Here is an 11,286-nt window from a genome sequence, read left to right as displayed (position 1 = left end):
CGGCCAAGGTCACAGGCGCCGCAGGAGCAGCGGCGGCGAACCGGAGCAGCGGGGCCGTGCTGGCCGCGGAAAGAAGGCCCCGGGGCGCGTTCGGCCCGCGTCGGCAGCGGCCGCAGAGAGAGGCGAGAGAAGGTCTCCGGGCCGGCGGGGCCCCCCGAGGTAGTCGCGGGCGCAGAGGCCCGGCAGCTGAAGGCCCCCGGGTCGGCGAGAGCGGAGCTCGGGCTCCAGCGTCGGCTCCCGGGCGCTGTCCGCCGCCTCGTGGTGCTGAACCCAGCCGCGGGCCAGGAGGCCTGCTCGCCCGCCTTCTCACCTACAGATCGCCCGGACTGGCGGTGGCCACCGGCCAGGGCAAAAGGGGCCCCTGGGCAGCTGCCCACTGCACCCGAGGGGCTGAAACAGGAGAGCCAGCGAACCTCAGCCCGGCAGCCGGTCCTCATGTGGAGAGGAAACGCGCGCAGCCGCCGGCGGCGGCGCTACTGCTGATTCATCCCCTAGAGCATCTCGCAGGCCACTGCGAGGGCAGCCGACCAGCTCCGGACTCTGGCCGCAGGTTGCAGCCGCTGGTGCAGGAGCCTCGCGGGTAGCAGGTGAGGACCCGCTCTCCTTCCTCTTGCCCCCAGTCGTCCGTGGGCGGTGGCCCCAGGACTGAGAGAGGGGCGTGCCCCCGGCTTGCAAAGCAGTCATGCCCGTGTGACGCGCCCGCCTCCCCCTCACTGGTGCTAGCCACGCTTGCTCGCCTCTGCCCGTCTCCGGGGCTTGGGCCGTTCCACCCTCCGCGCGGAGCCGCTCTCTCCGCCGGCGCAGCGATGGAGGAGGAGCTGAAGTGCCCCGTGTGCGGTTCGCTGTTTCGGGAGCCCATCATCTTGCCATGTTCCCACAACGTCTGCCTGCCTTGCGCCCGAACCATCGCGGTGCAGACCCCGGACGGCGAGCAGCACCTGCCCCCGCCGCTCCTGCACTCCCGGGGCTCAGGGCTGCCCGCAGGCGCCGCCGCCGCCGCCGCCGCCGCCGCGCCCCCTCCGGACCAAGAGACGCCGGCTGGCCCGGCCTGCGGCGGCGGCGGCGGCGGCGGCGGCGGGAGCGCGGCCGGCGGCGACCACGCGGACAAGCTGAGCTTGTACAGTGAGACAGACAGCGGTTACGGCTCTTACACCCCGAGCCTCAAGTCCCCCAACGGGGTTCGCGTGCTGCCCACGGTGCCTGCGCCGCCCGGCTCCTCGGCCGCCGCCGCCCGGGGCGCCGCCTGCTGCTCGCTGCCCTCGGCCTCCTCGAGCTCCATCACGTGCCCGCAGTGCCACCGCAGCGCCTCCCTGGACCACCGCGGCCTGCGCGGCTTCCGGCGCAACCGACTGCTAGAGGCCATCGTGCAGCGCCATCAGCAGGGCCGCGGGGCCGCGCACGGGGCGTCCGCAGCCGCTGCCGTGGCCGTGTGCCAGTTGTGCGACCGCACCCCGCCCGAGCCGGCCGCCACGCTCTGCGAGCAGTGCGACGTGCTCTACTGCGCTGCCTGCCAGCTCAAGTGCCATCCATCACGGGGACCCTTCGCCAAGCACCGCCTGGTGTCGCCGCCGCCGCCGCCGCGCGCGCCCGCCGAGGCCGCCTCTGCGTCTCCAGGCGCCGCCCAGGGCGCCCCCAGCGCAGGCGGAAGCTGCAAGAGCCCGGGTGCCACCGGCGCCGGAGCGGCGGGGGGCGGCGCGGCCCGCAAGTACCCCACGTGCCCTGACCACGAAATGGAGAACTACAGCAGGTACTGCGTGAGCTGCCGCGCCCCGGTGTGCAGTCTGTGCCTGGAGCAGGGCCGGCACGGCAAGCACGAGGTGAAGCCGCTGGGGGCCGTGTGGAAACAGCACAAGGTGAGCGCCCGCGGGCAGGGCACGGGGCGCGGACGCCAAGAAAAGGGCGCTCCCCTTCGTTAAATGAGCTGCAAGTGCTCTGAGCTGAGTGTTGGAGATGGGAAGGGCACGGAAGGACGACACCCTAGGTCCCCTCGCGCCTGAGGCTTTATGATTCCACCCAAAAGTCGTCTAGAATGCAGAAGCAGGACTCGTTCACTCCCCAAATTGACGAATAAATTACCTTGATGGCCCCTCTGGGTTTATGACACCTAGGGCCCCCTTCCTCCCTCTAAAAAGTTCATTTTTTTTTCTTTTCTTTTTTTCTTTCTTTCTTTTTTAAAGTACAAGTGTTACCACCTGCTTGCAGGAAAATGTCTGATGCCACCCGTGCTTGGTTAATCTTCTCTGAAGGCAGGAAGGATTCTATCCCAACCCTCAGTGAAGGGATACACTATCTTCCTTAGACCAGAATTCCCATCAGCTTCTAGAGCAGAAAGTTTTCTACTCTCTCAGCTAGTCTCCAGCACTTTCTAACCCCAGAATGCCTCTCAGCTTACAGGGAAGATGTAATTCTTCATGCGCCTTATTTGAGACTTCGGGCGTGTGCCCTGTTAAGGAGGGAACCCACTGAGAGACCTTCTCTTCCTGGGACTTCAGGTGGCAGGAGTGTGGTGGAGTAAGCACTTAGTAGGACAGCCAGGCGCACTCATCGGCAGGCTGCTGAGGGCCATCTTTCCGGGGACTTGCCTGCAGGTGCCACCTCCCAAGTGGGAAGGAACAGCCGCTACAGGCAACTCGCACACACTTGTGGTGGCCAGTGTATCCTCATAGCTGACACCGAAGCAGAGAAGCCTTCAAACTCAGGGCAGGCCCTCGATCAGACCCCAAGGCAAGAGTGGGGTCAGCTTTTCTAACATTCACCTTAATTTCCGACTCAAAGGCCAGGCCGTGCAACTGGACTCACTGCCGAGGTCAGTGATCCGGGTCCTTTGTTCAAGGACTCCAACTGCAAATTTGGACGTTTATCATTCAGTATCCTCTTTCCAGTAAACTCTTACCCCACAAAGAGGCAGGAGATCTCCAAATAGCCCAACAGGAAGTATGTATTCTGACTGAGGAGGAAAAACACGGGAAAGTAAGGCAGCTTGCCATGGGCCTCTCATATCATCCAACTGGAAATGGACAAAAAGGGGAACATAGATGGGAGGTGAAGAAGGGACCAACCATTCATACTATAGATTTATTACATACAGTTCCTGTATAATTTCTGCTACAACATGCCAGTTGTTACTGTAACTCAACATTTTCAAACAAAAAAATTAGGCAAGAACAAATGAGGAACACTTCAGAAATCCACCTCGGAAAGGGAAATTTGCATAGTAGTTCAGAAAAGGGCGATCTGGAGTCAAATCCCTAATTCTAGAGCAGCGGTTCTGATTTGGGAACAGTTTCACTCCCCCTCCAGGACATTGCCAGTGTCTGGAGACAACCCTGGTTATCCCACTTAGGAGCTGCTACTGGCATCTAGGGGTAGAGGCCAAGGAGGCTGCTGAACAGGCTACAGGGCACAGAAAACCTCCCGCAAAACAATAACCCAGAAAAATATCAACAGTGCCTCTGAGAGAAACCCTGTTGTAAGTTACACAGACCTGGATCCAAATCTCAGCATTTGTAATTGACTGGCTGTAAGCCTTTAGGCACAGTTTGAAGCCCACTGAATAATATCTAACTCAGATAATTGTTGTTGGGAGTAAGTATAATGCTGTACGTTTGGGCTCTAGCACAGTACCCAGCTCACAGTAACCGATATGTATTATTTATCATTATCGTTATTATAGTGCTAATACCACCAAACTTGCAGAAAGCTATAGGGCAGCAGCAAAGAGTACTTCTTTGACCTCAGTGACTTGGTAACCTGGTGAACACATGAGCTGGTAGTGTTTATGTTGAGTCCTAAAATAGCTTGGAGCTAAACGAGAATGTCTGCTGAGTGAGTTATTCATGTGATATGTTGTTGCATATTGCTTCAGGGTAATTGTAGCTGCCTTGCTTATTTCATCTTTCAAGTGAAGAGAGTCATTTTACAAATAAAGAACTCTTTTGCAAAGAGGCTGTGATCAATTACCAAGACAAGGTTCACAGTCAGATGTTCGGAGCTGGTAAATTTTCGCAGCCTAGAAGGCTAGAACTAATTCTGGGCGTTGCCAGCCAAACTTTTAGACTTAGTGAAGAGTGGAAACCAAAACGCGTTGAGATGAGTTTGCAGTCTTAAAAGAGATTAAGCCTCTTACCTGGAAAAGCGAGTTGGATAATGACCAAATGGCTTCAAGAACCAAGATCAGGCAGGGAAAACATTGGTCGTCCTTGATTTGGTGTCCACAGCAGTTTTATAACATTTCTATCTGAGGAAATATGGAAAGAATATGTGATATTTGCTCAGTAGAGTGGGACAGTTATCTGTGGGAAACACAGCTAAGCAGAATCTAAATGTCTCAATTTAATGCCACGTCTTCAGGGAACTAAGACATTCTCTTAAGTCCAGAAGGAATTCTCTGAGATAGTTTTGTGAAAAGCTGTTTTCAAGAATGAGAAGAAGGTCTGCTGTTCTCTTTCAGCAGGTGCTGTTTTTCTACAGAAAGGGCAATCATTCAGTGCTTCTTATGAGCATCTCAACTAGGGGCTGGAGATCAAAAGATAACAGGGGGAGCCTTGATGGACCGTTTGGTCTTGCTTTGTGGGCAGGCGTCTAGACCACCGCTGTGAGCTGTGAAGGTGATTACTTTTGAAAGATAAACTAGTGCACTCAATTTCACACTCCCACCAGGGCAGTTTAAATTCTTTAGTAAAACTTAAAAGTCTCTGGATTTTGTCGTTCTTGTCATCGTCGTCGTCTAAAAATCCCAGGAGCCATGACAAAGCTTGGTACACTACCAGAACGAGTATCAGGACAGAAATATATCCCTAACATCCCTGACTGGAGAAGCCTTAAACAAAGCTTTAATTCCTCTCTAGCACGACTGGAGCTTGCCATCTAATTAGTGATTCTTAGGGAGAGAGACATGTAAGTGACACTGAAATCTACTTTGAAACAAGATTGATTATCACTTTTCAAAAAAAGTGTAAACACACTGCTATATTTAAAATGGATAATCAACAAGGACCTACTGTACAGCAGAAGGAACTCTGCTCAATGTTATGTGGCAGCCTGGATGGGAGGGGAGTCCGGGGGAGAATGGATACATGTACAGGTATGGCCGAGTCCCTTTGCTGTGCACCTGAAACTATCACATTGTTAATTAGCTATACTCCAATATAAAATAAAAAGTTAAAAGAAAAAACAGCAGTGTAAACACTTTAGGTCTTGGCCAAACACATTTTTGGATGATTCTCCTGGAAGAGGATTAATAATTTCAGAGAACTTCTGATGTGAAGAAACTATACGTTGTGAAAGATAGGACAGGGAAGGGAAGCTTTCCATGAGTGCTTTTGTCTTTTTGCCTATTGATTGTGGAATTCCAATTTTCCTGAAGGAAAGGGTCCAGAAGGAGAGGGTCACTGTGGGATGTACCTCTTCCTAGTGTGACATGTCACAGAATGTCGGCAACCACTGTAATTCCTGCTGGGTGCAGGACTCTGAATTAAAAATGCTTAAAAGTTGATTCTGGAACTGAGGAAGGAACCGCTGGATAAGCCCTTCCTCAGAAGTCTTTTGAGAACCATGGACAATAGAATAGAATCAAAACAAAAATCTCATTGTACCCCAGGATTGCTGTTCCCAATGAGTCAGCACTTCACAAGAGCAAAGGAGATAGTGAGGTCTAGAAATCACAGGAAAGCCAGGACTTCAGGTTACTCCCATGCCCCAAGGACCTGCCAAAGGATACTTGGCTTCTCAGAAGCCTGGTCCTACCTTATTTTATCAGAGAGACAAAGAAAGGCTTTTAGCCTTTAAAGCCTCAGAGGAAAGACTTCCTCCATTAAAAGAGATAACACGTGAATGCCCAAAGCAGAACGTGTAATCATAACTGTATACGATCATAAGTATACTTATTCGAACATTTGTAGTACATCATAACACAGGGAATAGATGCGCTTTGTTAAGAATTAGAATTACAGAGGTAGAGATGTAGAAATTAAATACCAACCCCAAATTCCAGTTTGCAGAGAAAAAACATTTCTAACATTTTGGAGTTTTTTCTTCTAGAATTCTATTGTATATTTATTTTGTAACTGTCTTTCTTTTTTTTCGTCTAATCATACCGTACAAATATCTTTCCTGTCAGTTAATGAACATCACTTTTCCGTTGTAAGGATTTATTATTTTGCTTGATCCACACCCTGATGCTGGGCTCATTTAGGTGTTTTCAGTCTTCTGCTGTTAGGAACATTTTTCAAGTTAAATCTATGCCTTTCTTCTTAATAATCTCCTCAGGTTAAGTTTCTAAATATGGAGTTACTGTATCAAAGGAGAACTGTCTTCCAGACATCTGATGAACGTTGCCAAATTGCCTTGCAAAACGTTTATACCTATTTTTTCTCCCAACAGCAAAATTATATAAAAAATTAAAAATTCATGTAAACAGTGACCATTGGGGAAAACAATAAGGTGGATTGCCTTGTTTCTAGTAATAACTGTTGGCTACTTTCATTACATTATTGTTAGAACTACTTTTTAAAAGGGGATCACAAGTATCTAGATTTTTATATTTTTAACTACCAGTTAGTGATCTGCCTTCCCTCAAAAACTGCTTTAATAGGCATAACTAGTGCCTAAATAGCCCCTTTTGGATTTTAAGGCCCCTGAAAAGACCAAGCCTTCGGGGCCCATCTAAGGCTCTTTAAAAAGAAATTTTTTATTTCTTTATTTTTATTTTTGGCTGCATTGGATCTTCATTGCTGTGCACAGGCTGTCTCTAGTTGCGTCGAGCAGGGGTGTGCGGGCTTCTCATTGCGGTGGCTTCTCTTGTTGCGGAGCACGGGCTCTAGGAGCACAGGCTTCAGTAGGTGTGGCATGTGGGCTCAGTAGTGGTGGCTCGCGGGCTCTAGAGCACAGGCTCAGTAGTTGTGGCGTGTGGGCTTAGTTGCTCCTCGGCATGTGGGATCTTCCCAGACCAGGGCTCGAGCCCGTGTGCCCTGCATTGGCAGGCGGATTCGTAATCACTGCGCCACCAGGGAAGGCCCTAAGGCACTTTTGAGTGGGGTCTGAACAGGGAAAAAGAGGGTTAGGTAGAGAGAAATGCTTGGCAGAAATCTTCTGGGAGGTCTGAAGTCTCTATCTCTGTGGCTAATCGCTGCAAGCCGAGAGTTGCTAAACAAATCCATCGGGGCCCTCAGAGCATGCGGCATGGAAGTATGCACCATCTGAGTGCAAGCCTGGATTTTTTGAGATGTTGAGTCCTTCACCAACTCTGAAGCTCTGGGAAATGAAGTGCATAGGCTGGCTTCTGTTCCATCTGCCGCAGACTGACAGAACCAATGGCAAGTCTGCTTAGACCCCTGGAAACGTGCGCTGACTCCAATAAGTAGTGGCTGCCGCGTCTTCTGAAACTACCCTGTGTTAACATCACCACTGTCTTTAAAGCCACTGGGGCTGTAGCCTGCCTTGTGCTTGGATTTAATTCCAAGGAGCTCAGTAATTCAGGAACAACTATTAGAAAGAACCCCTGTGTTACAAGCTTTGAAGTACATGCTTTCCTCATCATTCCACACATCTGGAAAACAAAAAGTGGGTTTGACAGAAGGCAAGAACCCATAACTTGAATTGCTTTTCTCTTCTCTTTGAAGATTATTTATGGAGTATCAGGGTTCCGAATTGAGGAGGACCTTAGAGGCTGTGAAAGGACAACCCCATGTGACTACTGCAGGATGTGTTTCCTAGTGTACGCTCTGGTGGTCACTCCGTGGCTAAGCTGTTCTATTTTTAGCCTGCAGTGGGAGGTCCTTTATCTGGGTCGAGATTCTTGGTGGATGGGACCTTACTTGTGGATGTCAGTGAAACGGACTGTCCTAGAGGAGAGGGATCTCTCAATCTCTGAGACTGCCTAGAGGGGTCAGCAAGCTGGCACACCGCCTGCTTCTGTAAATAAAGTTTTACTGGAACGCAGCCATCCTCCTTTGTTTACATTTGGCCCATGGCTGCTTTGGGCTCTAACGGTTGCTTTTGGTAGAGTTGAGTACTTGTGACCAGAGATCGGCAGCCTGCAAAGCCGAAAATATTTACTCTCTGGTTCTTTATGGGGAAAAAAATAAAAATAAAAGTGCCGACTTCTAGACTAGGACCTCGCGACTCAAAGCGAGGTCCGAAGAGTAACAGAAGCAGTGCCGGGAGCTCGCTGCAGATGCGGACTCTTGAGACCCGCCACAGCCCTACCGACTCATGGTTTGAATTTAGCAAGATCCCTAGTTGATTCAGATGGACGTTCAAGTTTGAGAAACCTTGACGGGAATGCTTTGGGGGCTCCAGGGCGCTGGGCCCAACACTGTAACTGTGCAAGTCATCTCCAGCAGTGGGAAGTGGACTCTAGGGGGTCCCGGAGGTTTGAACCAGTCTTAATTACTCTGGGAATCTTCAGGTTCACCAGATTCTGGGTGCTGGGAGGCAATATGGTGCTCAAAGACCACCTGACCCAGAGGTGGGCGGGAGCCTCTGAGGGGTGGTGGTGCTGTCTGAGCCCTCCTGGGCCAGAGCGTAGGTGACTCATGAGAAGGGAATTCTGGGCAGACGCTCTTTGCTGCTTCCCTGGGTTTGAACAGAAACGTATATACTGCTGTTTGTATCTCTGGGTTTCCTTTGGGTTGTGTCTTCGTCGTTCTATAAAGGAGCAAAGCGGGCGCTCTGTCCACTCTTCAGGCAGTTTTAAAGGTCCTGGCCAGAGGGTGGAGGAGGTTGGAACTCTCAGAGCCGTGAGGCCTGAAGGAGCAGGAGAGAAGCAGGCAGGTATTGCGGGGCTCTCATGAGTTCACCCCTCCCCGCCTGGCATTGCGCCTTCCTAGGGTAGCCCGGTTCCTAACAGAGACCATAAACCCCAACATCCTCCTTTTGCAGATGAGGAACGTGAGGCCGAGGGGCTTGCCACCGTTGCACAGCAATTTGTGAAATGATTCTGGAAAAACATGATCGATTCCTCCCTTGTACATTTTGATGAACTATAAAAATAACAGGATGCTCTGTGTATCTGAACAAAAACAGGTGCCTAGAGCATTCCCTAAAGAGTAATGAGGTATGGAAAAAATACAGGGTTAGCGGACACCTAGTCTAGACAGTGGGGACAGAGAGTAGGGCAACAGCCCCTCCCTTATTCAACGGATACGGGCAGCAGAAAAGGGAGATGAAAGGTTGAGGAGGACACAGTTCATCCTGTTCGGAGCAAAGAGGATAAAAGAACTTGAGTGCTGGAGGGAATCTCAAAGATCAGATAGCTCTGTCTCTTCATTTTTCATGTGGCTGCAGAGGGAAGAAGTGGTTTGCAGGGAAGGGTAGTCAAAGGATCCACAAGGGACAGAAACAGGTGAGGGAGTTGGAAGGGGTCTAAATGACAGATGTAACAGACGGGAACCTGGACCCCTCCACAGGAGGGTCTGGGCCTTGGTCACATGTCCTCTGAAAAGTCTATCCAGGCTGTGCATAGTTTAAAAAACACAGGTCAGGGTTGTGTTAGGAAAGTTTGGCAAATGTTTGTACTTATCCAATCTCCCAGTTCTTCCTTGTCGTTTGATTCTGGGTGGTAATCCATAAAACCAAGAAACCAATAAAACATGAGTCATCATAAGTGACAGTCCTCTTTAAAACAGAGGGTTGTGGCTTACATCACTCCATAAATAACGCGTCACCAAATGTCTGGCTACCTATCCGCTGAGCTGTGTACCCACAGGACCAAAAGTCAGCTCTGGCACTCACTGAGGATAACTTAAAAACTGATGATGCCTCTTGACCTGTAAGTCGTTTCCCTGAGCTTATGCGGCGAATGAGTACTTATTCTTCAAGCGACCTAATTCCTTATTCAGTCAACACGTAAGTCTTCAGTGCCGATATCCTACCAGGCACCACTGTAAGCACCAAGGCCATGGAAGGGCATGTTCTTTTCCCTCAAAGAACAGAGATCTAGTCACAGGAGAGAGAAAATCAACACATGCATAAACAAGTAAATAAATTGGAGAATTTCGGATAGTAGTAAGTACTAGGATGGAAGTACAATAATGTGATGAAAAGCAGTTGGGCAGACTTCTTCAGGGGGAAGGTTGGAAAAGCAAGACTTGACGATTGGCTGAGAAGTAACCAGCCCAGCACACTTCTGAAGGCAGCTCGCTTCACAGGGACAGGAAGAGCCGAAGAACCGAGAACGGGAGTTGGGGGACCCCCACTGCGTCTGAAGGACAGAAACGTGCCTTTGCAGTACAGTGAAAAAGGTGGATAAGGTACAGGAGCAGAGACACAGGGAGGGTTCAGATGACGCAGGGCCTGGCAGCCCACAGGGAACAGATGGGATTTTATGGTAAATGCAAAGAGAGGTGACTAGAGGACTTTAACCTGGGGAGTGATGTTTATTTTTTTAAATATATACGTATTTTAAATGTATTTATTTGGTTGCACTGGGTCTTAGTTGTGGCACGTGGGCTCCTTAGTTGTGGCACACAAACTCTTCGTTGCAGCACGCACGTGGAATCTAGTTCCCTGACCAGGGATGGAACCTGGGCCCCCAGCATTGGAAGCGTGGAGTCTTAAGCACTGTGCAACCAGGGAAGTCCCCTATTTTTTAAAAGATCTTTCTGACTGCAGTTGGGAAATGTGTGGTAGGGGGACGAGAGTAGGGGAAGGAAGACCACTTCCTAGGCTGTGAGAGTCACTTGGGCTGTAAATATGGGGGCTTGAACTAGGAGGGAGGCAGCAGGAATGGAGAGAAGTGTATGCATTCACATGCTGCCTGGGGTTCTCTGAGCTTCTTGGACTCGTGGTCTGATGTCTTTTATTATTTTTGGAAACTTTTTGTCTATTATCTCTCTCGATGATTCTTTTGCTCTGCCCTCTGTCTCTCATACTTCTGGGATTCCAATTACATGTGTGTTACGTTGTTTGATATTGTTCCACCGTTCTTGGATGCTCTCTTCTTTTTCCCGTAGTCATTCTTTTTGTCTCTGTTACAGTTTCATTCATTTCTGTGGACCTCTCTTTTAAGTTCACTGATTCTTTCCTAGGCTGTGTCAAGTCAACAGATTAGTCCCTTTCCATCTTCTCAGTTGTCCTGACCCTTCCCCAGCAATAGGAAGCCTTGAATGGTCTGGACCCAGGCCTGTTTCCTGCATCTTCTCCAGGAAGATTGGGTTTTTTCTTTTCCGTATCTCCAGCCACGTGGGATCTTCACTTTGCTCGGGGGGGAGGGGAGGAGTGGCTTAAGGTTTTTTTCTGGCGGGGATAAGGGTCCTGGTAGGGCTTTGTACTTTCCTGTGGTGACTG

General features: G+C 50.3%; 1 protein-coding gene across 13 annotated transcripts in view; it reads left to right on the top strand.

Moving 5' to 3' along the window:
- The first annotated feature begins 556 nt into the window (after positions 1 to 556).
- TRIM67 (tripartite motif containing 67) overlaps positions 557 to 11,286 on the top strand; it is a 50,268-nt gene continuing 39,538 nt past the window's right edge. For 10 of the 13 annotated variants that reach the window (XM_060035086.1, XM_060035084.1, XM_060035081.1 and 7 more), the window contains exons 1-3: positions 557 to 973; positions 1,082 to 1,561; positions 1,658 to 1,853. In XM_060035086.1, coding sequence (XP_059891069.1) covers positions 807 to 973; positions 1,082 to 1,561; positions 1,658 to 1,853 — 843 coding nt within the window. In that variant the 5' untranslated portion in view covers positions 557 to 806. Of the gene's footprint in view, positions 1,854 to 11,286 lie in introns of all 13 variants that reach the window. The other 3 variants (XM_060035073.1, XM_060035074.1, XM_060035077.1) reach the window with 2 other exon arrangements.

This window comes from Delphinus delphis, chromosome 16 (assembly GCF_949987515.2).
Source record: "Delphinus delphis chromosome 16, mDelDel1.2, whole genome shotgun sequence".
NCBI lineage: Eukaryota > Metazoa > Chordata > Mammalia > Artiodactyla > Delphinidae > Delphinus > Delphinus delphis.
Note: the sequence above shows the minus strand (reverse complement) of the source record. Positions and strands in the feature narration are given on the sequence as shown.